This window comes from Myotis brandtii, unplaced genomic scaffold, assembly GCF_000412655.1.
Source record: "Myotis brandtii unplaced genomic scaffold, ASM41265v1 scaffold324, whole genome shotgun sequence".
Taxonomy (NCBI): Eukaryota; Metazoa; Chordata; class Mammalia; order Chiroptera; family Vespertilionidae; genus Myotis; species Myotis brandtii.
In genome coordinates, this window is record NW_005362439.1 from 2,354,698 (window position 1) to 2,381,822 (window position 27,125).

At 50.9% G+C, this 27,125-nt stretch overlaps 1 protein-coding gene and 2 long non-coding RNA genes across 5 annotated transcripts; 1 reads left to right on the forward strand and 2 right to left on the reverse strand.

Annotated features, from left to right (window-relative positions):
* The first annotated feature begins 6 nt into the window (after window positions 1-6).
* CRY2 (cryptochrome circadian clock 2) lies at window positions 7-23,705 on the forward strand. 2 transcript variants are annotated; one of them, XM_014543313.1, is made up of 12 exons: window positions 7-135; window positions 8,989-9,097; window positions 11,437-11,579; window positions 13,358-13,542; window positions 14,326-14,414; window positions 15,578-15,718; window positions 16,886-17,197; window positions 17,430-17,581; window positions 17,694-17,896; window positions 18,184-18,276; window positions 19,427-19,568; window positions 22,213-23,705. In XM_014543313.1, the coding sequence occupies exons 3-11, from the start codon at window positions 11,509-11,511 to the stop codon at window positions 19,564-19,566; spliced, it is 1,386 nt and encodes a 461-aa protein (XP_014398799.1). In that variant the 5' UTR covers window positions 7-135; window positions 8,989-9,097; window positions 11,437-11,508; the 3' UTR covers window positions 19,567-19,568; window positions 22,213-23,705. The 2 variants fall into 2 exon arrangements, with proteins under 2 accessions (XP_014398799.1, XP_014398800.1); XM_014543314.1 differs by lacking the exons at window positions 8,989-9,097; window positions 11,437-11,579 and having other exon boundaries at window positions 62-135.
* On the reverse strand, window positions 3,679-6,715 carry LOC106726856. Its single transcript, XR_001362976.1, has 2 exons — window positions 5,696-6,715; window positions 3,679-4,062 (listed from the first exon to the last, which is right to left on the reverse strand). It is a non-coding gene; the product is annotated as an uncharacterized LOC106726856 (long non-coding RNA).
* LOC106726855 lies at window positions 13,505-14,319 on the reverse strand. 2 transcript variants are annotated; one of them, XR_001362975.1, is made up of 2 exons: window positions 14,037-14,319; window positions 13,505-13,574 (listed from the first exon to the last, which is right to left on the reverse strand). It is a non-coding gene; the product is annotated as an uncharacterized LOC106726855 (long non-coding RNA). The 2 variants fall into 2 exon arrangements; XR_001362974.1 differs by having other exon boundaries at window positions 13,505-13,603.
* Window positions 23,706-27,125: the final 3,420 nt, after the last annotated feature.

Consider the following 27,125-nt stretch of genomic DNA (forward strand, 5'->3'; position numbering starts at 1 on the left):
GTTCCGCAAGGGGCTTCGGCTCCACGACAACCCGGCGCTGCTGGCGGCAGTGCGCGGGGCGCGCTGTGTGCGCTGCGTTTACATCCTCGACCCTTGGTTCGCGGCCTCCTCCTCGGTCGGGATCAATAGATGGAGGTGAGGGGGCCCCGGGTGGGGTCGCGGGCTCGGAGGGACGCAGCCTAGCCTCTGGGGCTCCCCAGGAGGGAGAGGTCCTGCCCGCCAGTTCCCACGGCCGGCCGGGAGACCCCACCTGGGGGAGGTGGGGCCGGGAGATGGAGCCGGTCTCCAGAGAAGAACCCGGGACCGGGAAGCAGTTGGTCATCGCACCGATGGCCCGGGCGGCCCAGGGCTGGACCTCCGACAAGTGCTTCCGCACTGTGTGTCCTCCTCTCTGGGCCGCAGACACTCCTGCGGGACAGGGGTCATGATCCCCGTTGTGCAGATGAGACCTTAAGCCTCAGAGACACGGAGTTACCTGCCCAAGGTCCTGTAGCCAGTGAGGGTCACGGGGCTCTTGGTGCCCAGGGAGGGGAGGAAAGGAGATATGAATTACGGGGTGAGGGTTGGGTCGGGTCTCTGAATCTATGGCACAAAGATGATTGCATTCTTCAAGTAGAGAGCCCATTGCTGGACTCCTGGCGGTCATTTCCAAGCCTCTGGATTGTTTGAATCTGTCCTTTCACCATCCTGGCTTCCTTCCCCCAAGACTGTCCTGCCGCTGAAGGTGTCTAGAGCAGTGGTTCTCAACTTTGGCTGCACATTAGAATCACCTGGGAATCTTTTTAAAATCCTGATTTCTGGGCCTCATCCTCTGGAAATTCTGTTTCTTTGTTACTAATGTTGTGGCCCCACCCCATAACAAAGAAACAGAATTTCCGGAGGATGAGGCCCAGAAATCAGGATTTTAAAAAGATTCCCAGGTGATTCTAATGTGCAGCCAAAGTTGAGAACCACTGATCTAGAGACTCTGGCTTAGCATTAAATAGGGCCAGTGCCGGTCTCCCCTTTATTATAAACAACTCAAGGGCATGCTCAGTTAGAGGCACAGTGTGTCCTGAGCTTGAGAGCAGTAGGAGGTTGCTAGAAGAAAAGAAAAGGGAAAAAAAGGAACCAGTCCTGGCCGGTCGCTCAGTAGTTAGAGCTTCGGCCCTCCGACCAAAGGGTCTCAGGTTCGATTCCTGGTCAAGGGCACAAATGAACTTCGGTTGCAGGTTCCCCAGCCCAGGTAGGGGCGCGTGCAGAGGGGGCAAGCAATTGATGTGTGACACATCGATGTTTCTCTCTCTCTCTGTCCCTCTCCCTCCCTCCCTCCCCTCCCCTCTTTCCTCCCCCGCTTCCCCCCTCCTTCCTTGCACTCTCTCTAGAAATCAATGGAAAAAATATCCTTGGGTGAGGATTAAAAAAAAAAAAAAAAAAGGGAACCAAACAAAGTATCACTTTCTCCTGCGTCTCCTTATTAGATTGATTTTAAAGGACAGCTAAGCCACTATGGATTAGCTTTTTAACAACTGATTGCAAAGATTAGGGAGCAGCAAAGCTGATATCAAAGGCCCTCTTTGATGACTCCACAGAATCATGGGAAAGGAGTAACTGAGGTAGATGTATTTTCCCTGTAACCAGTGTTGAAAACCAAGGAGTGTTGAGACACCGTGTACCAGTCTCTCTTTAAAGTCATCTGGTTTGTTTGCATTGTTCGGGGGGGATGTTTGCTGGTGGCCCTGTTGCACTGATAGGCAGGGTTATTCCCAGGATACAGTGGCTCTCAGCACACCATTCTTTCCTCCCAGGGTGTGTGCCCTTCCAAGGGAGTAAGTGCTCCTCGAGGTGGGTCTATAAAATGCCCCCTCCTGCCCATTTATGTAGAGGGAATGACTAAAATTAGTCCCATGGAGAGCCTGCCCACACCATTTTCACCTGCTCTATTGCTCTGCCTCTGCTCCAGTTTCCATAGATAGGAGCTTGGGTTTGACAAACATCCTCAAATGGCCATCCCTACCATGGACATTAAACCAGGCCTCAGACTTTGCCTGTCTTCTTGTGGCAGTGTGCCAGCCAGAGCAGAGTCAATAGAATAAGGCTACCTGCTTGTTACATTGTCACAAAGCAGTTTCTTCTTTTATTGGGTTGTGGGGGACATTGCATAGGACTGCCTGCTCCTTTGTGGTAGTGGAGGTTAAAAATCAACAACAGCCCCTAGCTGTGTGGATAGAGTGTTAGCCTGTGGACTGAAGGGTCCTGGTTTCAATTCTGGTCAAGGACACATGCCTGGGTGCAGGAGGCAACCAGTCAACCAATCAATGATTCTCTCTCGGCATTGGTGTTTCTATCTCCCTCTCTCTTCCTCTCTGAAACCAATAAAAGTACTTTTTCAAAAAAAATCAACAACAAAAACTTGTTAATTAAATTCAGATTTGCTAGGAATACGGTATTTATGGATTTTTGTGGGTCACCCTTTTGTGGTTGTGCTTTCCAGCCACTGAAAAGAGAAAAGGGTATAGCAGCTGATGCCCGAGTCCAGTCCTGAAGTCAGAGGCTGAGCAGCAATGCAGATGTTATTTGAGCAATTAATGAGTACCAGTCACTGCTCTAGATGCTACTAGGACACAGCAGGGAACAAGCATTGTGGTGTCCAGAGTCCGGAGCCGACATTTTAATGGAGGAAGACAAGTAAACAACCGTAATTTAGTAGAACTAAATGTCATGAAATAAGTAAAAATAGGGGATGAACTAGCGCAGTGGTTCTCAGTCTTGCTGCACATGGGAATCACTGGAGGATCCTTAAAAGATGCCTGGGCTCCTTCTTCCCCCAGCTCCGACTTCACTGTTCTAAGCCAGTGGTCGGCAAACTCATTAGTCAACAGAGCCAAATATCAACAGTACAACGATTGAAATTTCTTTTGAGAGCCAAATTTTTTTAACTTAAACTATATAGGTAGGTACATTGTTATTAACTTAATTAGGGTACTCCTAAGGCTTAGGAAGAGCCACACTGAAGGAGCCAAAGAGCCGCATGTGGCTCGCGAGCCGCAGTTTGCCGACCACGGTTCTAGGTGATGGCCTGGGCACTAGGGTTTTTAAGGCTCTCCTGTGGGGCAAGGCCTGAGAAGCACTGGGCTAGAGAACCACAAACCTGAGCCTGACAACCTGGTAAATGTCGCAGTGCATTGGCAGGAAGGCTTTAGTTTTGGCATTCAGAAGAAACAAGTGAAATAATACAAAACAAGTCAAATATGGTAACTGCTCCTGGGCCTGGAAACACTCCTACTACTCCCACCTAACCACACTCTCTGCTCCCATAATCAGATGGAGGGCAGAGCTGCAGACTGCTTTATGCGCATGGTTGGGGGTTGGGGGAGTGATGGAGCCAGCAGTACCTCTGCATAACTGCAGTGTGTGAATCTTCCGGTGGCTGTTTCTGGATCTGGGAGTGGTCTGGGAGAATTGTGCTGCAGCGTGACGTCCTAGCTCTGCAAACACTTCAGCTGCTGCCTCTGAGAAGCCTCCGTAGAAAGGGTGGGCCCTGGACCATCTGCTAGGGGGGGTGGGCACAATCTGTGATCTCTATTGTCCTCCTGCACCTTCTACACTGCCTCCCTCACAGCATTTTGGGGCAAATGAATCAGATTAAGATAACCATGAATGGCACTTTCTAAGAGTAAAAGAAGACCGAGACAGGCAATCAAGAAATATGTATATTTATTCGTATAGGGAAAGGACCAGCATACTCCTTGCCTTGGTGGTAGTGGGAAGTTTATGAGCTAATTGTAGCTGTATGTGTCTCAGGACTTTCTTTTGTGGAGCACTAGTTGGCTAAGTCCTTTATAGCCTTTTTATTTTTTAATCCTCACCTGAGGGTATGTTTATTGATTTTAGAAAGAGATGAAAGGGGAAAGAGACAGAGAGAGAGACAGAGAGAGAGGGGAAAGAAACATCTATTAGTTGCTTCCTTTACGTGCCCCGGCCGGGGATTGAACCCAAAACCGTTTGGTGTCCAGGATGATGCTCCAACCAACTGAATCACCCAACCATGGCAGCCCTTTGCCATGCATCTGGAAGGAGGTACTGCAGTGAGAACAAAAGAAAGGGGAAAAAAGATGGGGTGTGAGCAGCTTCTAGACTTAAAAATAGGTACTCAAAATAGGCCCTTCTCTCCCTAATGCAGCAATTCCCCTCACTTTTTATTTAAGCCGTTTTCTCCCTGGCCCTGTGCCGCACCTGCGTTCAGAGGCTTCTGGGATAGAGGGAGTTGGTAGAAAAAAAGTGTCAGCCCACAGGGCTCAGAATTAATAAAGGATGTAAACTGCAAATGCCCGAGAATGCCGGTGAGAACAATGTGTCTCTCTCCCCAGCACGGGGACCTAATGCTACTGGGCTGTCAGCGACGTGGGTGGTTCCTCCCTAGAATTCAGTCAGCAGGAAGGGGACTGGGAGCCATCGTCCGTGGCTGGGAAATCTGAGCCGTTTGCACTGGTACTGAGCATGTCACTTTAAGGTTCTGCTGCTGAGGAAATGTTTTCATTTGCCCCAAAGAGATGAAAAGATTCATCTTCATCTTTCTCTTTGAAGTTAGGAAAGAATAAATATATTTTTACCTGCGTGATACTTAGGGATCAATCCATGATATGGGTTGTTTGTGCTATCCTTTCTATGGGGTTAATACCCTCTCTTACTTAGGAGAAATTAATGTCTATTAATGTTCTTTCTATCCAGGTTGAGTGAGCCTATGATATCATCGTAGTTAGATAACCTTGGCTTGAAAGCAGAGAAACTTGATCAAGGATGACCTGGGCTAAAAAAAGAATTCACTATCATCCTCTCTCCTATTAACAAATAAAATACTCCTCAGCACAGAATCTGCCATCTCTAGGAAGGCCTTCCTTAAATATCTTCTTGTCTCATTCTCAGCCCAAGGATCTGCCTGTCTTATCTAAAGGGCTCGCCCCATGGAGTCATGAATTACAGGGTCCTCTCTGTATTCTTGGAAAGGCCAATTTGGTTTTCTCCAGTGCTGTCTGCCCCTGGCTCCAGAGCATTTATGTAATGTAATTCAGTTGCACATGTTGTCTGATCTGAAGGGTGAGCTTTAACTGCTCACACAGGACCGTGTGCCCTGAATTTTGGCCATGTGAGCTCAGCTCGGAGCTGCCAAGGGTGAGCTTCCAGCCCAAGCACTGCCATCTCCACAGCCCAGGCCAGTTTTCTTTAGAGCACCCCCTCATTGAAATAAAGAGAAACTGGCCAGGTGGAGAGAAGGGCTCTAGGGGAGCACAAAAGGCCCAAGCTTCTGTGCGCACACCTGCCCCAATGAGCATTTGTCCAGCAGCAGCACTGCTCGGGGCTCCTTTGGTGTTATGCAAAGCTGTCACTTGGCAAGCCTCGAAGCGGGTGCTATAGCTGCGGCTTCTCTTTCTCTGGCTACCTGAAGGCCGGGGCTCCTAGAGGCCTGTTGCCTCCTGGGGGGGCCATCCCGAGGCCTTCCTTCCTGGAGGAGCCCTGCAGGGCTTGGGGAAAGAGGGAGTTGGAAGTAAGAATACTTCTAGAATGCCACAGCAGAGGCAGAAACCAGGATCTCAACGAGAGAAAGTTTAGTAGAAACAAATGAGAAGAGAAGAAAGTCAACTTATAAACAGAGCCAAGAGTAAGGTTCTGTTTTCTGGAACAGTGCTTCTGAGACTCTCACGTGCAAAGGATTTACCAGGGAGCTTGTTACAATGCAGAATCTGATCCTGGAGGTCTGGGATGGAGCTTTTGAGAGTCTGCGTTTCACCAAGCTTCTGGGTAGGTCACAATGTTGATCCTCAGAGGAGCAAAGGTCTGGGAGCAAAGGTCCTGGGCGGCGTAGCGTCAGTGCTCAGGCAGGGAGTCCTGGCAAGAGGCAGCGGAGCCTGGTGGTTAAGAAGGTAGATGCTGACACACCTGCCTGGGTTTGACTTCCGGCCATTTATTTAGGTGTGAGTTGGGCAAATTACTTAATCTCTCTTGTGCCTGTTTCCTCATCTGTAAAATGAGGCAGTGTATGTAAAACAAGTAGAATAGTGCTTCATTTATTGTAAATGCTCCTTAAATGTTCATTGTTGCTATTATTATCATTATTGGCAGAGTTGGGCCTTCGGCTCCTTGCCTCAGCTATAGATATCTCTTGTCAAAGATGAAAAGGATTCTCATGGGGTTATCTATACTTAAGAGATATTGCAAGGAATCTCTTCTTTTAGTACATGAAGTTTAGAAATAAAGTTCTATAGAAGGCGCTAGAAGATAGCTTTCAACTGTGCATGTCAGCCTTATCTACAGCTTCAAGTGGAAGTCCTATGCGACCTGGTGCACTGTGAAGGAAGAGGCCCCCAAAGTGCATGGCAAGGACATTCCTGTGAGCCAGATGGAGGACAGTCTGTCCTGGGGTTGTGTAATTGTGTAATTTGTCACCAGTTATCTCTAGGCTTCCTGTGTGGCAGGGCCCAGGTTTCAGGTGGCATGAGGCTGTGTACATGGTTTTCTTATTTTCCTCCTGAGAGGAGTGGTGAGGTTTGGGAGGAGGCCAATGCAAGTGCGTCACTCGTCTCTCAGCTTTCCTTTCTGAGGGTGTCAGCTTTTCAAAAACAGAAATTCACAGAGGCAGAGCTTTTGGTTTGCATACACACCATTCAGCCAGTCTCCCATCAGAAGCCCTTGGAGCGGTGATGGCGAACCTTTTGAGCTCGGCGTGTCAGCATTTTGAAAAACCCTAACTTAACTCTGGTGCCATGTCACATATAGAAATTTTTTGATATTTACAACCATAGTAAAACAAAGACATATTTTTGATATTTATTTTATATATTTCAATGCCATTTAACAAAGAAAAATCAACCAAAAAAATGAGTTGGCGTGTCACCTCTGACACGCGTGTCATAGGTTCGCCATCACTGCCTTGGAGCGTCTCTGCATGCTCTCTGTCTGATGCTTTGGACTCAGCTCCTGCTGGAATGTGGCCCTGTGGCATTCACCCTGTGGGAGTGTTGCTTGCTGACATCAGAGGCAGCAGTGGAGGCGGGTTCTAGTTGGCAGCCTGGGAGCAGTCGCCGTGTTTGTAGTTAGGGCATGTGATGTGCTGGCCCAGAGGCACAGGGCTTTGCTGTGCTCAGAATAAAATCTGGCGATTCCCATTGTTGTCAGAGATGGGTGGGAGATGCTAAGGGGTAGATAGCAGGAGTCTGACCTGTCAGGGCTTAGTTCCCGAGGAAGATCAGAATGTCAGTAGAATGCCTGTAGTCAAGTTTGTGTTTGTCAGAGAGAGGGACTCCAAACACATGAGGGCCTGCAGAATCTCAGCCCCTGGAGCAGCGTTTGTGCCACTAAGAAGCCTTAGAAATGGCGGACAGAGAAGAAAACAGTTTGACTGGTAGTCTCCAATCCCAGCTTCGTCACTTAATAATTGTGATCTTAAGCAAATTACTAGTAATTACCCTCTCTGTGTCTCATTTTCCTCATCTTTAAAGTGAGGATAATATTTCCCTTTAAAATGTGTTGAGGGAATTAAAAAGAAAACACACTTACAATGCAAAGCAGTCATATAATAACATTGGTCACCTTTGGGGAGGGAAATTAAATTCCTAGGGATTCAGGAGGAGGAACTTTTTACTTTGTATCCTTTTGTGCCTTGAACTTTGAACTATATGAATAGCTATCTGTTTAAAATGTTAATTTCATTTTCTTTAAAAGTGAAACACATATTATAAAATGTATTGATGGAATTTCTCAGAAAGGTGATTCTGCCTAGCTGTACAGCTAGTAAATTTTTGTGGTCATATAAAAAAACTTTAGCCCTAGCTGGTTTGGTCTGTGGACCAAAGGGTCCCAGGTTAGATTCCATTCCAGTCAAGGGCATGTACCTTGGTTGCAGGCTCCTCCCCAGCTCAGACCCTGGTCTGGGCACGTGCAGGAGGCAACCAGTGATGTGTTTCTGTCTCATTGATGTTTCACTCTGTCTTTCCCTCTCTCCCACTCTCCCTAAAAAAAAAAAAAAAAAAATCAATGAAAAAAATATCCCCGGGCGAGGATTAACAACAATAAATAAATTTTTAATAAAAGTAAATAATAAAACAATCTTGAAACCACTGAAAGCATGAACAAATGCTAATTTTCTTTCCCTTTCCCTTGATGATCCAGATCTCAGGCTAGGTCACTTGAGTATGTGGAGTTCCCTACCCCAACCCAATCTCCATCCCCGAAAGCATGCGAGGTACCTTCTAAGGCCTTCTCCCTCTGGATGAGAACCTGGTGGCCAGAGCCCTGGAGAGTGAACCACCTGCCAAACAAAACCCTGGGAAGTGGGGACCCCGCCCAGGCTGTGGGGCTGTGGCAGTAGACAGACACGCAGCCCAAAGCATGACCGCAGAAGGCAGGGCAGCTGTTGGACCCGGGTAGGTAGGATTTCTCAGAGCTAATGCGACTCTGCTAATAGGACCTCAGCCTTCCCTACCACACTATTGCACTTGTTTTTCTGATGGTTTTCTCATCTGTTCTCCCTTTTGATTCTCATAGCCCTGTGATGAGTGTATATTTACACACAGGGCCTGAGGCTGAGAGGGAAGAAGTGACTTATTTCTGATCACAGAGAAACAAGAGCAGAAGCAGCTCACATTTAACCCAGGTTTTCTTTATGCCAGGCACTGTCCTATATGTTTTCATGCATTATTTGATTTTCATTTCTTAGCAATTCTATAGTTGATGTTAGGTAGGCACTGACATCAACTGCACACTGCAGGTTAGAAAACGAGCTAAAGAGGTTAAGTAACTGCCTAAAGTCATGCGGCTAGTAAGTGGCAAAACCAGGATTTCAGTTGATCTCCGACCATATCACTGCTGACCTAGACCCTAGGCTTCTGGGTCCTGGTGCTAATGATGCTACTTGTTTGGCATAAACAGTGGGCCAGCATCTCCCTGCTTGGTTAGGAGAGAGAGCAACTCTTTATGATGTTACCACTAACAAGGCCTCTGTGGGCTCTGCAGGTTCCTACTTCAGTCGCTGGAAGATTTGGACACAAGTTTAAGGAAACTGAACTCCCGCCTGTTTGTAGTCCGAGGACAGCCAGCGGACGTGTTCCCAAGGCTGTTCAAGGTAAGTGTGCAGTCCGAGAGAAGACAGTGAGAGTCCGCTCCCCGGGTTTCCCCCAAACTAAATGAGATGATATTGTGACCAAGGAAATGGAAACAGTCAGGGCTGGTCAGCTTGCAGACAGAATGAAACTGTGTTAAGGAAAAAATTCACTGTAACCAGTGTCTTGCTGGAAAGTTCCCAGCTCAGTCCAGACATGGGATGTGGCAAGTTATTCCACCCCCGATGCTTCCCTGGATGTTTCCTTGGCTCAAGTCTGCAAGATTTATTAGGGCTCTTCCCACGCCAGGAGTCTGAGGGCGCGGTTTCCTGTTCAGCAAGGGGCGTTTCCTGTCTTTCTTTGCTCTGCTAATAGGGAAAAGAGTCAGCCTTTCTGAGGGAGCTTCCCTGCTTCCCCTGGGGTAAGTGGCTGATCACATCTTCATGTGGGTACCATACAGGCCTGTTTGCTGTATCAGTAGCCAGCCCACTTCCCCCTCTTCCCCAGTCCCTTTATAAAGCTCATTTTAAAGTCCAAACAGAGGCAGAAGTACTCATGACAGAGGGCTCTAGGGTGGTCTCCCCTCATCCTCAGCACCCTTGTTGTTTTTAGGCCCCTCTCCACCCAGCTTCCTTCCCTATTCTTTCTGGGGGACAAGACAGGAGGAAAGGTTTGGCAGCTCAGTAAACACTTCATCATTCACTTCACCTCCCTGCACCTCCCCACAAATGCACATATACAAAGCACGCAGTGCTGGTAATAGCCACCTTTCGTTCAGGGCTGACTATGAGTCAGGCACTGTTTTACGTAAGTGCTTTACATACGTTAATTCACTTATTTTTCACAGAGCCCTAAGAGGGAAGTGCTGCTATCCCTCCTATAGTTTCCCTGAGGAAACTATAACTTTACGGTCATGAAGCTAGGAAGTGGTGGTCTAGCATTCGAGCCCAGGCTCTGTGACTCTAAGTTGTGTTCTTAACATCCACACCATTAAACATTTGCCACTCATCTCTCTCTCTCTGCATTGCCCCCCTCTCTCCCAGCACCGCCAAGGCCAACCTAGTACAGCCCAGAGACACACATCAGTCATTCAAAGTATATTGATTGAGCTTCTACTATGTACTACGCCCCATACTAGGCACTAGTGTAATGATGAATGAGACAGCATGGTTTCTGCTCTGAGAATTCACACTCTAAACAGACAGGTAATGGGCAACCTCACTGCCATATAATAAATGCTGTGATGGAAAAGGTCAAGGTGCAGAATCATATTGAAGGAGAAAGTCAAGGAAGGCTTCTTGGAGAAGGTGTCATCTAATAGGACTTTACTGTTACCCACAAGGTAATGAGTATTTAACAATGTAATCTGTATGAACTGCTAAGCCTGGTACTTGGCTCATAGTAAGGGCTTCATAGATGTTTAGTGCTATTATCCTTGGACAAGGATAACCAGCCCTGCTCGGGACCCACACCCCAGGCAGGACTGAGTCAGGACCAGACCAGCCTGTGCATGGCAGGACATTTGCCCCAAGGGGTTGACAGTTTTAATACACCATGACCAGAGACTTTGGTTAGAATATGGTTTTCTTTTTGCTAGTTGCATGCTCTGTGGGTTATCTGTACAACCTTTCATAGGGCCAGCTTTCTTTCAACATTGCTAGAAAATCTAGAAATTTCTATCAGAAAAAGAGTAAATACTTAGAAAAGAATTCCCTTCTTTTTTAACATGTGGCCTGTCTGGTTTGATTTCTGTGACCTCTGGACTAAGGCTTGTTCCTCCTTCCGGACTCTGAGAGCTGGAGTTTATTAGCTGTTTGCTGCTGGCCTCAGGAGTGTTGCTGTGGAAACCATTAGGACACTACACATAGTACAGGTCTGCCAAGAAAACTAGGCCAGAAGTTTGCAGGGCTGGGAGGAGCTCTGGGAAAGGCCTGCCGAGCAGGAGGGAGGAGGCAATCCCGTCCTCCTCTGTCTCCACCAGTGAGTCAGTGCCTCTTGCTGGGGCAGGGCTCCCCTGAAAGCAGTGTATTTCTAGCCTCCTGCCGCATTCTCCTACCGCAAGGACACAGCAAGTGCACAGGGCTACCCACCTCTCCTGACTCCGCAGAGACCACTAGCCTCAGGCCCCCATGGTGCTGTGCCGTTTGCCTCACCTCAAAGGCCTGTCCTCACACCTTGTGAACCTCAGGTGGTTTACTTTCCAGTTCAAATCACTGTCCCCAGTGTGTTCTGCAGCCCATTCTGACAGGTCTCCAGACTTGCTCTGTTCCTTCCCAGGACGGAGCTGAGCGCCCAGCACCCAGTACCCAGCTTCCCCCTCCTCCCCACACAGTGTTTAGTGTAACAGATTCTCTCTCCACAGGAATGGGGGGTGACCCGCTTGACTTTTGAATATGACTCTGAACCCTTTGGGAAAGAGCGGGATGCCGCCATCATGAAGATGGCCAAGGAGGCCGGTGTGGAGGTGGTGACTGAGAACTCTCATACTCTCTATGACCTGGACAGGTAAGAGATAGGCCCAGGGGCAGGTTACCAATTGTGGGAGTTGGTGATTTATGCCCTTGCTGAGCAGAACTCAGGGCAGTGTAGCAATAGAGCCACCTAACACATGACGTATGGAGTTTTCTAGAAGCTGGAGGAAAATGGACCAGAGTTGGGTTCGTAGAACAGGTCACAAAGAGCTTTACCTGACTTGGATGCAAAGAGGCTCTTTAGGCCCAAGAGATGGAGCGGTGAGGATCCCCACTGAAGGTCTTCACGGACCTGCTCCTAATATGCTCCAGTCCCATCCACTCCTCATACTCCCACTCCAGTCCTGCTCCTCAAAGGCTGCCCTCTGACCTCAGTGGACCCTAAATGTTACCCCTCCCATAGGATCTCTATTCTTAGACGTCCAGTTTCTGTACCCAGTACAAGTTCCCTGGGCTCCCCCGACTATCTGGTTTTCCAGGTCAGGCATTTAGAGATCCCTGCAGAGAGCTGATAACTAGAGTGGCCTCCTTCCCTGGGGACAGGCCTCTGTGCTTTCAGAGATTCGAGGAGGAAACCCTTTCCTCCCCTGCCCTGGCAGAGTTGTCACCCTCCTGCTGCTGCTGTTGCTGTTGCTGCCAAGCCGGCAGCCACTGCTTCTCCCCACCTCCCTCTCCCCAACCCAGTGGGTAGCTGCCAGGAGGTGGGTCACACAGCTCTGCACGTGAGCTGAGCTCTCAGGGTGTGGAACTCCTCCTCCTGCCACGTGTGGAGGAGTGGGGAGGTACTGCAGGGCCTGCAGCCAGTCTCATATCTCCACTAGAGGAGGAGAGAGAGCTGGACTGAGAAATGAACTCACCCAGCCAGGCGGTTTGCGTAAGCTGCTTCTTGGCCAACAATAGCCCCGGGCATCTGGCTGTAACCCATCCCAATTCATCTTTATATAAACAGCCTCAATTCTCCACTCTCCTATATCTTTTCTTATTACCTGAGTACAGCTATGTTTCTCTTGTTCGTGAAAAAATACTTTGTAAACTGCAAAATACCCTTTAAGTATTAGTTGTTGCTATTAATAACCCCAGCCCCAGTCTCCGGTTTAGGGAGGAGAGGCTGTTCTGCACCTCTTTGTTCTAGAAAATGCGGGCCAACAAGGAAATGATTGTCCCACAAAGGAACACATTTGCAGCCCTTATCAAAGGCTTACTCTGCGGTGAGAGAGAAGGTCCACGGGGATTCCCCTGGCTGGGACCGCCAGGTCGAGTATCCAGAAGGCCAGTGGGGACTGAGTCAACCAGGGAACCTGGGACTGAGTCCCAGCTTGGCCCTGCCTGGCTCCGTTACCTGAGGCACCTGCTCCAGCTCCCTGGCTTCATTTCCCTCTCGGTAAAATGGAGGCGTAGCTGCTCTTGCCTCTCCTTCCTACTTAGGGGTAGGACCTATGAGCAGATAAGGAAAGGCACCCTCCAAGCCTTTGAAGTCTGGGCTCTTCTTCTTTTTTAAAAAAAAAATATTTTTATTGATTTCAGAGAGGAAGGGAGAGGGAGAGAGATAGAAACATCAACGATGAGAGAGAATCATTGATCGACTGCCTCCTGCACACCCCCTACTGGGGATGGAGCCCGCAACCGGGGCATGTGCCCTTGACTGGAGTCGAAGCCGGGACCTTTCAGTCCGCAGGCCGACACTCTATCCACTGAGCCAAACCAGCTAGGGCGAGCCAAACCAGCCAGGGCTGAGCTCTTCTTATCTCGGGGAGCAGGGACCTGAAATGAAAGGCCTTGTGAGTGACGCTAAGTGTGCTTTGGGATTCCCAGGATCATCGAGCTAAACGGACAGAAGCCACCACTTACCTACAAGCGCTTTCAGGCCATCATCAGCCGCATGGAGCTGCCCAAGAAACCTGTGGCCTCCGTGACCAGACATCAGATGGAGAGCTGCCCGGCCGAGATCCAGGAGAACCATGACGAAACCTACGGCGTGCCCTCCCTGGAGGAGCTGGGTGCGTGCTTCTGCCTCGTAGGCCAGCGCCTCCTTTTTTGTAAAATACCTATTGGTGTTTTCTTTCTTTGTCAAAGTAATGCATGTTATTATAGACAATTTAGAAAATACAGAGAAATGAAAATGGGGATATCAATCACTATTTCCCATCACTCAGAGATAACCACTGTTAATTTTGGAATATGTCCTTCTGGTCTTTTTTCTGTTTGTACTCATAAGTAATCTTTTTTTTTTCTTTTTTTTCCTCCCACTCATAAATAATCTAATGTTTCTAGTTCATGCTTCTGTATTTTGTACTTTTCCCTCTCAAATGATGTAGGCACAGTCTGGTGCTGGCATCAGTGGGCTTTCAATACCAAGATAGCTAAGATTGCTTCTGTTGAAGGGGAGGGTCTCCCAGTCTCTCGGGTTACTGACTACAACACCCTTTCTCCCTTTCCCCTTCCTCCCCAACCCCCCCCCCTTTTTTTATCTGAACAAAGTTAGCTTTCTCACCTGAATACTGCAGTTGTTGTCAGCGAACCTGAAAGGGCGAGTAGTCCAGGATTGTCTCATCTGCCTGGGAGGAAGGGTAGCTGGGAAGGGAAGGCAAGGGAAAGGAGAGGGAAAAGTCACAGTGGGAAGAGAACCAGGATGACCTAGAAAGCACTGGAACATCAGTAGCATCAAGAACCCACAGTTCAGTTCTTGCAAAGCTCAAAGAGCAGACCAATGTGCCAAGACCTGCTGAGCTAACACTGGCAAGGCTGACCTCCAATCCTGTGACCTGCTCCTCCCCTTGTAGGGTTCCCCACCGAAGGACTTGGCCCAGCTGTTTGGCAAGGAGGAGAGACGGAAGCTCTGGCCCGCCTGGACAAGCACTTGGAACGGAAGGTATGGTCCCCATCTCTGAGACCCAGAGCTTCAGATGCTGGCACCCATGCAGTGGGGAGTATGGGGTATGTTCATGTCTCTTGGTGCCTCTTAGCTCAAAGTGGTTGAAAAATAAAAAGTCTTCCTGCTGGCCATAGCAAGGACAGCAATAACAGCAGCTGCCATTTCGTGGGTGCTTACCACCTGCTGGGCACCAGGCTGAGCACATCTGGGTTAAGTACCTGCTTGCATTATCCCCTTTACTCTTTCAACAGCCCTATGAGCTAGGTATTCAGCTCTCCATTTTGTAGATTAGGAAATTAAGGCTTAGAGAGATTATGAAACTTGCCTAAGGTCACATAGTAAGTGGTAGAGTAAGATCTCGTTCTGTGTGATTCTAAAACTTTTGTTAGATTGCTTTCTTTCATCTGTGGACATGTTCTCCTTCCTAAGAGGGTATTGGATCAGGAAAGTCCATGAGATTAATTATTTTGTGTGTATGTGCCCCCCACCTCTTGCTGCGTCCTCTTCAAGGCATGGATTTCTATTTGCTTGGACACAGAGAACAAAGGCGCACCTCCCAGTGCAGTGAGAATTGGCAAGGGGAAGGAGAGGGGCCAAGGTCCCAGAGGCACTCCTTAACGTTGGCACCTGGCCCCCACCACCCTGGCACCAGGGTGCTCATGACAGAGCAGTCAGCTCCTCGTTTCCTGCTCCCTGCAGCTCCTTTATAGACTTGGTCCCTGGGTAGCCGCAATGCAGCCACAACCTCAGTGACATGAGTGGGATATTTTTTTCTGTAAAGTGGAAGCCTCTTTTCCTTTCCTCTAATCACAGACCATTCTGTGCCTACAGAATTCTTTCATGTCTGTTATCTTATTTAATCCTCAGGAGGTGGGAAATGTGTTCTCATTTAATAGATATGTAGCTGAGGAATGAAACTTGTTCACCATCATCCCACAAGTTAAATAGCAGAGTCAGGACAAGAACTTGGGCCTCATTGGTTGGCCTAATGGTGGTCCCATCGAAAATTCTACTATCATGAAGGGGTGAAATGTGTGCAGTGTTCAAGTCCTGGCTCCTGGCTCCTGGCTTTCTGTGCTGTGCCCTTAACCACCTAGTGCCTCCGTTTTTTCCTCTGTAACATCAGGCCTTTCCTTTCTTCTCCTTCTCTTTCGATGCAGGCCTGGGTTGCCAACTATGAGAGACCCCGAATGAACGCCAACTCCCTGCTGGCCAGCCCCACAGGCCTCAGCCCCTACCTGCGCTTTGGCTGCCTCTCCTGCCGCCTCTTCTACTACCGCCTGTGGGACCTGTATAAAAAGGTGAGCACTCAGTGAGGGCAGCCCGTCCACTCCCAGTTGCAGCCGCTTGGATCAGGGCCTTCCAGGCCATTCAGTCACCCTAGAAAGGGGCCTTGCCTCTGGTCCTGGGGGTGGGGACTGGGTTGTGGATCCTGGAGGTGCTTACGTGAGCATTGTGTCAGAGAAGGTGGGGAAGAGTCCGCATTCAAGAACCTGCGGAGCCGAGCACAACCCAAACTGCTGACCCACATAAAATCAGGCTACCAGCTAGAACAGGACAGGCAGAAAGCCAAACTCAATGTGTCCATAGAGGTGGCAGATCTGCTGGCAGCAGGTGGACAGGGGCGAGCAGGGGGCGAGGGGAGGCAGGAGGGCGAGGCTGGAGCCCATCCTCAGCCGAAGAGCACAGTGGCCCTCTTGGGCTTGTGTCCAGAGCATCAAAAGGGGAAGTTCAGGAGTGGCTGCTGCCCATCAGGTAATGAGATGGCCTGGAGGGCTGCATGCAGGTTGTGCCATACAGACCGTAGGCAGATCCTGCGGTAGTGCCCCCAGACAGAGAGTGGGCAGCACAGCAACTGTTCAGCATCTGCGTTGTTTCACATTGCCCCGTCCTGGCCAATAGCAGGATTCTGTGGCACAGGGTGGCTTTGATGGTTTAGTGGGGAATCTTCTGATTTTATGAAAATCATGATTTGCTTGGAGGTCTGATCTTCTAATTTCCTCATGGCCCCAGATCCAGTCTATTATATATAACTTATGTAACCAAAATCTAGACTGAGCAGTTTTTATACGTGGTGATGAGAAAGTCCCTTTGACATTCTAGAAAGCAGAGCCACACAGGGGCCCCTGAGGATGAGGATTATGAGCCAGTCTGGGGAGTTTGGTTCCCAGTGCGGAGTTCGGCAGTGATATCCTTTTCCACTGCCCACCTCTACGCAGCCATTCTCATTGCTCAGAGCAGAGCACAGCCGGGCCTGGGTTAAGCCTGTGGGCACACTGTGTGCATCACAGGCATGTCAAACTCAAGGCCCGCTGGTTGACATGCTTGGGAGGGGATAGTCCCTCACATGTCTAGGGAGTTTGGAGCAACCAGGTTCATAGTAGCTCCAAATTCCTTTGTGGGAGAGGTCTGGGGACACGTGATGAGAGCTGGGCAAGTATTTATGTCCCCGGTTCCTCCCACCCCAGGTGAAGCGGAACAGCTCACCCCCCCTCTCCCTGTTTGGGCAACTCCTGTGGCGAGAGTTTTTCTACACGGCAGCCACCAACAACCCCAGGTTTGACCGCATGGAGGGGAACCCCATCTGCATCCAGATCCCCTGGGACCGCAACCCTGAGGCCCTGGCCAAGTGGGCCGAGGGCAAGACAGGCTTCCCTTGGATTGACGCCATCATGACCCAACTGAGGCAGGAGGGCTGGATCCACCACCTGGCCCGGCACGCCGTGGCCTGCTTCCTCACCCGCGGGGACCTCTGGGTCAGCTGGGAGAGCGGGGTCCGGGTGAGTGCCTCTCCGTGGGGCCCGGCCAAGGGCAGCCCCCTCTGGGCTGGGGGATGGGGTGGGATCCCTAGGTCCAGGATATCCCCTCCAAGTCCTCCTTGCAGGCGCAGAGGGCCTAGATGGGGCTGTCCAGCAGAAGAGCTTTGGCTCTTCTCCACGGGGCATGTGGTGGCTTGGGGAGAACCATGGCAGTCGGTACCCAGGTCGGCTGAAGTCCCACCCGCCCATCTAGGTGTTTGATGAGCTGCTCCTGGACGCAGACTTCAGCGTGAACGCGGGCAGCTGGATGTGGCTGTCCTGCAGCGCCTTCTTCCAGCAGTTCTTCCACTGCTACTGCCCTGTGGGCTTCGGCCGCCGCACGGACCCCAGTGGCGACTACATCAGGTGAGGATGTAGACCAGCTCTCTGGCTACTGTGGCCTCCTAGGATGGGATACCCTTGACCCTTTGACGGAGGGTCTGGTGTTCTGATGGGTTATCTGGTGTGTGTGTTTCAGGCGATACCTGCCCAAATTGAAGGGGTTCCCCTCTCGATATATCTATGAGCCCTGGAATGCCCCAGAGTCAATTCAGAAGGCAGCCAAGTGCATCATCGGTGTGGACTACCCACGGCCCATCGTCAACCATGCCGAGACCAGCCGGCTCAACATTGAGCGAATGAAGCAGATTTACCAGCAGCTGTCTCGCTACCGGGGACTCTGTAAGGAGCCCCTACTCCCCTGCCAGCCCCCAGGTCACTGAAAGGAAGGGCGGCACCTGTAGGCTGGGGGGCCAAGGGCGGGATTTCCAGATATTTGTCCAGGGAGACTGAGTGCTGTCTTCCAGGCTGTTACATTGACTGCAGCTGGGCTGGATCAGGCCTCTGAGTAGTCAGGGGAGAGATGGAACCTCAGTGTCATGGCCCAGAACCCCCCACCTTGTTTTCACCCCTGCAGCTCTCTGCAGTCCTGTGAGAGTGTATTTTGATGGCTCCCCTGCCTCTCCCAGGTCTGCTGGCATCTGTCCCGTCCTGCATGGAAGACCTCAGCAACCCGGTGGCAGAGCCCAGCTTGAGCCAGACCGGGAGCATGAGCGGTGCAGGTGAGTAGCAGCTGGCCTGTTGCGGCCTTGCCCATCCCAAGGGCACTCAGGACCACCACCAGCTCCGTCACTGAGGGCTGATGACAAAGGCCAGAATGAACCTGTGCCCCAGTGGAGCTTCTAGTGCCCTTGGGGCAGACAGAGTAAAGGGCCATCCAGATCATCTCAGATATCAGTGCTTCTGGGAAAAGGAAATTGAGTGACCTGATAGGAGAGAGGCTGGGGCTGGGGGGTTTCTGCGGGTTAGCTTAGAGCGGAGTAATCAGGGAGCACATCTCTGAATAGGGATCAAGTAGTGAGCAGGGCCAGCCTTTCCAAGAACAGAGAAGAGCATTCCCAGAAAAGGGAAACGCAAGAAATAGGAACAAGATAGGAACAAGCTTAGTCCATTCAAGAAACAACGGTAGGGAGGCCAGTGCGGCTGGCATGTCCTCAGTGAGGAGCTGGAATGAGAGAGAGGAGGAGGAGATGTAGCAGGAGCAGCATTGTGTAGGCTTGGTGTCCATGAGGGGCATTCGGATTCTGTCATCAACACACTGAGAAGGCACTGACAGATGGTCAGCAGGGTGGGGTGTGATCTGATTTATGTTTTACAAAGCGCATTCTGCCTGCTGTGGCGGGACAGTGTGGGCAGGAGTGAGTACAGGGAGGCTAGACGGCAGGCGATGGCAGCATGGCCCAGTGGTGCCAGGAAAGGAGAGAAGTAGACAGACTTGCCGCATTCTTATCTTCCTCCCTGGGCTCTGGGGTGAAGATCCATGAGGTGAGATTGGCAAGAACTCCGGGGCCTTTTCTAGTTTGCTCAGCAAGGCTGGGCCAGGGCACTGCTCATTCCTGCTTCAGGAGGCACATCCAGGGTCGCAGAGGGAATTCCTCACCTTCAGAGCAAGGACAGCAGACAGGCCAAATCAGGCCTGGAGCCCGGAGATTTGGGGCCCAAAAGCTGGCTCTGCTGCCAGCAGGCCTGGTCGTGCTCTCCTTGAACCTTTCCAGGCGAGGTCATTGCTGAAAGGCAGGTCAGGGGTTAGGCCTGAGGAGCCGCATTGCATTGGTGACAGGCTCCTGCCCCTAAAGAGCTACCACTACATGGTTTCAGGTCATCTTGGCTCTACACACAGCCTGTGTGACACTTTGATCTGCTTCCCCACAGGCCCCAAACCACTCCCCAGTGGCCCAGCATCCCCCAAGCGCAAACTGGAAGCAGCTGAGGAGCCGCCTGGTGAAGAACTCAGCAAACGGGCCAGGGTGGCGGAGTTGCCCGCCGCGGAGCTGACGAGCAGGGATGTCTGAGAGTGAGTGGCAGCTACTGACATTCAGCTTCAGGAGGGAAGGTGGGAGAGAGGTGGGGGTAGGTGTGGAAAACTACTTCCCTTCTAACTGAAGGCTAAAACCCAGCAAACTAGATTAAAAGTTGGTGGGAGGGAGCTGCATGATTTTTTAGGATTTCAGATAAAAAATTCTACCATTCTGACTTCTATACCTTCTAAAATGTAAAAGGAAATTTTAAAGTAAAGCTCTTTCTTTGCCAGCTAAGGGGGGAAAATTGGGGAGGAGGGGCTCTTTCTACTTTTCAAAGTGAGTCAAATCTAACAAAAAGAAAGCAGAGACCCGGATGTGAAGCTGTGGGAGAACTGGCCCTGTGGCAGGGTCTGAGGATGCTCCAGGCCCCTCTGCCATCACCCCATAGGCTGCGTTCTGTAGGTAGGCCAGGGGAGGGCAGCACTGGCCTTCAGAAGAGAGGCTCACTCAGCCCCGCCCCGCCCCCCCAAGGACTAGTGCCCCAGCTCCCCTCTTCTGTGCCTCTGACAGCCACTCCTCCATTCTCACTTTTCTCATGGCATTGGCTCTGTGCTTTCCTGTTAGCATTCATCTTTCTTGGAAACCTCCTGAAAGCTGTTTTTTAAAAAAGCAAACCTGCTTCCTCCTTCCCTAGAGCAGGAAGAGCCTTTTGTGCCTTTCTTGGAGAAATGTAAGTTATTGTCCTCTTTGAGTCATCATCTCAGGCTGTTCCTTATGTACCATGAGATTGGAGGGTGATCGGCTCCATGGAGCCCATTGATTCTTATTCCCAAACCCCTCTGCTTCAGGGCTGGGCAGGGCCTGCTGGTTTGAGCATCCAGGCTTGAATGCGGTGAGACAGCAAGTGTTTGATGTTTGTGCTCTTTGCCCCACCAGGCTCTTTGCTGGTGGACAGATTTTTGCTATCTTGTTCTAGGAGCACCAGCAGCCTTAGATACCGCTCTCTCAGTTATCTCTTAGCCCTGTGATACTAAGCAAAGTTCATCCCATTTTACAAATCTGAAACTTGCCAGGCTGATATTCCGACTTTTAGGTGAGAAGACCAAAGAACAGAGAGGTTAAATGTCTAGATCAAGGTTGCTCAGTAAGCCTGAAATTCAGCATGAAATTGCTGCCAACAGGTGTGTGAGAAAGGGGAGCATAAGACATATAAATGTGATATAGTGTGGATGCCTCTCTTCATTTTATCAAGAAAATAGAAGCTTTCTCAGAATACCCTCCCCGGTGTTTCACATTGGTCTCAAGAGCCAGAACTAAGTAAAAAAGTCACCCAATCCTGCTTTTGTCCAGATTAGTTTCCAGTGATTCCCAAAGTGGGCGCTACCGCCCCCCGGTGGGCGCTGCAGCGATCCAGGGGGGCGGTGATGGCCACAGGTGCATTTGGGGGCGATGAGTAACTGCTATTAAAATTTAAAAAAAATTAATTTCCAGGGGCTGAGTAATATTTTTTCTGGAAAGGGGGCGGTAGGCCAAATAAGTTTGGGAACCACTGGTTTAGACCATTGGCTTTTCAACTTGAGTGAGCAATGGAATCCTCTGGAGAATGTGTTAAGCCACAGATTGCTGGGCCCCACCCACAGAGTTTCTGATTCAGTAGGTTTGGGGCGGGACCTTAGAATTTGCATTTCTGACAAGTTCCCAGCAGTTGATGATGCTGTTCTGGACTGAACTTTGAGACTCACTGACGTAGACCAACCATGATCCATGTCTTTGCCAGGCCCACGCCCATGACCCACTGAACAAAAGTTGGGTTCTCTTAGCCAGGAAGTGTGCACAGCCAGGAGTGTTGCATAAGACACACATGTTGCATAGGAAATGGTAGCAATGATGATGATGATGAGGAGGAGAATGATAATGAAGATAGATATTGTTATCATTATTTCAAAAGAACATAAGGTTATAGGTGGATCAGATCATGGAGTGTCTTAAATGTCAGGCGGGTGATTTCTTGGTTTACTCTCTGGGAGCTAAAGGCTTTTGGAACAGGAGAGTGAAATGATAAAACTGGCATTTTTGGAAGATGGACCAGGCATTGGGCTGGGACCCACAGAGGAAATGGGGGCGGGAGCGAGCCAGCTGAGAGGTTGTGGCAGTAATCCCCAGTGACACTGCAGGGATGTAGAGGTCAGTGCCTGTTTCTTGCCTCATAGTCCAGGAGGTTGTCCATCAGCCTAGTCCTTGTGTCTCCTCTCTTCTCCCCTCAACCTCTAGCACAGTACCAGGGTTCTGTTACCTATATGTGGAAATTCCTAAACACAGCCATTGCCTTCATCTTCAAAATTACTGTCACCAGCTGATTTCTCTTCGAGCCATTTTTTTCTGACTCTCCATTTCTGGCAGCAGCCACTTCTGCCTCGATTCAGAAACTGCCCTTCTCATATCTGAGCAGTATCCCAAAGGCCTCATATGACCCTCACATGGCCTTCTCTTCCTCCATCTCCTCTTCCTTCTTCTTCTCCTCCTCAGAGGGGAAGTGTTCAGGCACCCAGTGGCATCCCAGCAACAACCTTGTCCCTGGGCTCTGTGGCCCAGTTCTCAGTCTGAGCATCCCCAGAGCAGCAGACAGAGGAGCTTGTGTCCCTGGGCAACTGAGCAGCCTCCTGAATGTTCCTTTTAACACTTGTGTTTCTCTTTCAGCTGCAGCGCTGTGGCTCCGTGAGCAAAGCCCGGGTGCCCAAACAGCCACCACGGCAGCAGAGAGCAACCGGCAGAAAAGCTGATAGACAGATCGAGCGAACGTGTGTGTGTGCGCGTGTGCAGAGGAAGGAGTGTGTGCCTATTTGCGTGTGCATGCATCTGTTTACACTCTTGTAATTCTGAACACTGCCTGGGCTGGAGAGGTACCTGTAGCAGCTTCACCTCAGCCTTCAGACACCAGGTTAGAGGTCAGGGCTGTGATTTTCAGCCACCACCTGTCCCTGCGAGCCAGCTGCCTTGTCTAAACAGAAAAGTAGGGCCATAGCTGGGACTCCAGCATCTGCCCCTCCCCCAGCCCTTCCTCCCTCCCTCCCTCCTCACATCAGACTGAGGAGCAGGAGGGCAACATTTCTGGCTCTTATCCAGAGCATGGGATTCTAGAGGCGGCCAGAGCCCTGCTGAGCTCCTCCTAACCCTGGACACAGTCCCCTGGCTTGGTTTCTTTCTTTTTTAAAAATTCCCTGTCACTGGGTCTTCCAGACCCTCCCTCAGGCATCTAGGACAGAGCACAAGGCTGCGGGCAGATCTGTAAACTTTCCATCGTACAGAAGTACGCCAGTACCTGTGTGCACGGCCGGTACTGTAGACGGAGCCTAGGAAGTGCATCCACCTTGTGGGGCTCCCAACCTAAGGTTAGAAATAGTAACCCAGCTCTCACTGCTCCTCCCCTAGAAGCTGAGAGCCAGCCTCAGAGCTGACCATGGAGACCCAGGGCCTCCACCAGGAGGAGGCCAGCTTCCTGGCTCCTCTGGCCACACTCCAGGAACCACAATGCTGCCATTGAGGCCAGCTGACACCCATCCAGGGGAGCCATTCTAGTCTGCTCTGCAGGCTTCCACAGCCTGCCCAGGACTGATCCGCTTCCAAGCTGCCATGTTAGCCCTGCCGGGAGCTGGGTGCCAAGGACCCAGGCAGATGGACTCGGGTGGGGACTGCCAGGCACAGTTGGTTAAGGTCTAAGTAGAGAGCCCACCCAGCAGACCAATCCAACACACCAGAAGCAGCAGGCGGGAGGCTTGACCCAGAGAAACAAAGTCCTTACATTCCAGGAGTGGCCTGTGCCTCCCACCTCAGCCTCCCACTGTCGAAGGCCCGTCTTGAGAAAAATAATGGAAAGAAGGACTGGTCAGCTGCAGCAAGTCTTCTTTCCACCCTGTGGCCTGTACTTGAGCCACAAAGTATGAGTGTGTGTGCATGTGTGTGTGTGCGCGCGCACGCGCGCACGTGTGCACTCATAGCTGAGAGGCTAATTCCTCTGGATTTTTGTCTTTACATGTAACATTAAGCTGGCCTCTGGGCCTTCTCCTCTACCTCCCTGTGACCTTTCCCAGCCTCCTAGCTGTTAACTCCCTGGGCCCCAGCCCTGTCCCTCACTGTCCTCTGTCCTGGGACCAGACCCTGGGCTCAGGCCCAGCCCCGTTAGCTGTCCAGCTCATAGCTGAGAGGCTAATTCCTCCGGATTTTTGTCTTTACATGTAACATTAAGCTGGCCTCTGGGCCCTCTCCTCTACCTCCCTGTGACCTTTCCCAGCCTCCTAGCTGTTAACTCCCTGGGCCCCAGCCCTGTCCCTCACTGTCCTCTGTCCTGGGACCAGACCCTGGGCTCAGGCCCAGCCCCGTTAGCTGTCCAGCACACTGACAGGCTTCTTCCTGAGATTCGCTCAGCCAAAGAGCTGCCTCTAGAGTCCAACTGTTGTATGTATGTCACCCTCACTAGAACTGTCCCGTATCCTGTGGGGGAGCAGGGCACAGGTGACGGTGTGTATCTGAAACCTTTCCCTAAGCCCCAGCCAGGAGGAAAGAGAACTGGGGACTGTTGCCAGAAGGGGACTAGAGCAAGCCTGGAAGGGCTGGTCTGAAAAACTGAGAAGGACAGAGGGCTTAGTGCCAGGTCATATTTATTTAGCAACACCTTCACATATCAGGATGAGCCCCCTCTCCTGCCTATTTCATGATGGCTCTCTTCCCTAAGGTATAAGTTGGCCAGACCACGTACCCCTACTTCATCATCCCTGGTATGCTGGCCCATTCCCAGTGGAATAGAGTGGTGTACTCCAGGAGCTGGGCAGAGTGAGGTGAGGAAAGGGTGTATCCAGTGGCCTGGAGTTCCGTGATGGCTTTGTGCCTCCCCTCTCCTGGCCCAGGTGTCCCTGGGGGCTGTTGCAGAGCGTTGCCCCAAATCCTGATCCAAGGGCCAGCAGGGGAAGAGATGGTCACAGGCTAAATGCACTTTATATAGAGATTTTCTGTTGCTGGGAAAGTGTGTTTCTCCCACAGTTTGTGAACATTCACTTGTTTCATAAACGTCTGATCCTGTCTGAGCAAAGCTGTGCTGTCGTCAGTCTTGTGGGAGGTCCAAGGACGGAGAGTAAGGCTGAGCCTGAGCGAAGCCTTAAGCCAGACCATCTTGGTTCTGCTGGAACCAGGAGCCTCTCACCGCTCCTGGGAGGTGGGGTTGGGGAGAGAGTGGAAGGGGGAGACTCCTAGGTGAGCAATTGGAGCACCAGATCTTTGTCAGTGTTGGGGGTCAATCAGCCAGGATGGTACGGAGCACTCTAGGCCCAGGATGAGGTTCCTGAGTGCTCTCTGCATGGGCCCAGCCTTTGGTCTGCTTAAACCCCCCAGGCTGGGGATCAGTCAGGCCCTTGGTCCATCCTTTACCTCAACTCCACCTCTAATCCAAAGCTGTGTGGTGCAGAAGGGATGCACGCCCTCTGGCTTTGGTTAGGTGGCCGAGATCTGCCCACAGCCAAGACCAGGGCCTGGATGCTGATTGTCTCATGCCATCTGACCAGAGTGGTCCTCTCTGTGCAGTGTTCATGGGCTTTCCTGTGACCAATGGAAGTGAGAACATTAGCCCACACACCAACTTCCTGTGGGAAGGGGCTCAGGCAAGGACCAAGCATATCACAAGCTGCCCTGCATAGAGTGAGAAGGGAAAAAGGGAGGGACTCGACCCTGGGACTTGTTTCATTCTTGGCTCTGCTTTGAAGCCCCCGATGACCCCCTTCCCTCTCTCCCCCCTTCTCCTTTCTATGTAATGTGGCCTTGGCTTAGCCTCGGGAGCTAAGAACAAGGGATACCTTTGTTCCTGAGAAAAATGTTCTGGAAGATGGAGTTTTCCTACACACACACACACACACACACACACCCCTAACCTGAGATGCCCCCTATTTGAGACAAACACACACACAATCATTAGTTGTGATGGTAAGATTGCTTTTCTGGGAGGAAAAGCCAGGCACCATGGCATTAGGTGGTAACTGTTTGGGCACAGTGAAAGGAGTCTGGGCCACGATAGCAGGAAAGGTAAAGTGGCCATTCCTCTGGGCCTGGGGCAGGGAAACCAAGGCCTTTGGCTCCATGTATGGGGTATCTGTTCTTGGGGCTGGAGCTGGGGGTTGTTTGCTGAAGGCCTGGTGCCTGCAGCTCTTTTCTGGGTGCTACATTGAAGGAAAAGGGGGTGATTAACCAGTTGGCAGTCCAGGTTTGTAAACAGGGTTCCACAAGCTGTGAAACAGTTTGCTCCGCCCCTTCTTCAGGGAGGGGTGAAGGACAGGACCTGTCTGGTTGTCTCGAGTGGCCAGAGAAGCCAGTGAGGTTTGGCTAGCAGCTCTATGACCCACCAAAGCTGGGGCCCTGGCCTCGGCCAGCAGCCTGCATGTCCAGCAATCCATGCTCTGTGACAGAACTTGCAGAACTAGCCTTAGGGGAGAGAAGACCAGGAAGAAACAAATCACAGCCTAAACCTGATATGGATAGAGGTGCTGGAGGGAGCAACAACAAAAAACACCAAAAGAATCACAAGAAGGTAACTGGGGGTGGGGAGGGGGTAGAAGGAAAGGCCCAGAGTCTTAGAGTGTGAGAAGCCATGCCTGGCTGTCAATGGTTGACATTGACCTATGAACCAGAAGTCACAGTTTGATTACCAGTCACATGCCTATGTTGCTGGTTCGATCCCATCCCCACTTGGGGGCATGCAGGAGGCAGCTGATCAATGATTCTCCCTCATCATTGATGTTTCTCTCTCCCTCTCCCATCCTCTCTGAAATAAAAATATATTTTAAAAAAAGAATATGAGAAGCCAGCTAGCTATAGGGTGTCTGTGGGTACAAAAGAGGGATGCTCTGCAGGAGCTGCAGTTGAGATGTTGAGAAAAGGGGGGGAATCTGGGAACGTCGGACATGGAAAAGAAGCTGAGGCAGAAGCCACGAGGAAGGGTTTAGTTCACCATTAGTAGCTGTTTGGGGCTGAAATGGGGCTTGGGTCAATCTTTAGAGAGAAGACCCTCTAGGTAGAGTCCTTAGGAGGGCCTCCTTAAGGTAAGGGGACAGGATGGGGTGTGACCTGAACTCCACAGGAGATGGGCTCTTTTCAGCCTCCCTTACAATACATTAATATTACATTTCAACCCCAGAACAACCACGTGAGGAACCATTATTGTTCCCATTCCCAGATGAGAAAAGCAAACCTTAGGATTGTTAAGTCACTAATGCAAGACCACATCACCTGTTCACTTGGGGGGCCAGACTCCAAACCTGTCTGTTCTAGGAGCGCGCTCGGGACACCTTCTCACCTTTGTCTTCTTCCACTTGCCGCCTTTCCAGTCCGCCTTCTTTGGCTGCTGCAGGGGACCAAGTAGGGCGCAAGGTCCCTGGTCCCGAAATTCGTTACCTGATACCTGGACGCTGGGCCCACCCCCTCCTACTAGCAGAGCCCGAAAAGGCAGGGGAGGAGGGGCGCTTTGCGGAAGGGGCAGGAGACAGAGAAGTCCGTGTGTGATTTAGGGTGAAAGTAGGCCAAGCCCTGGGGGCCGCGCGGGCCACGACTTCAGCACCTCGGAGAGCGCGAGG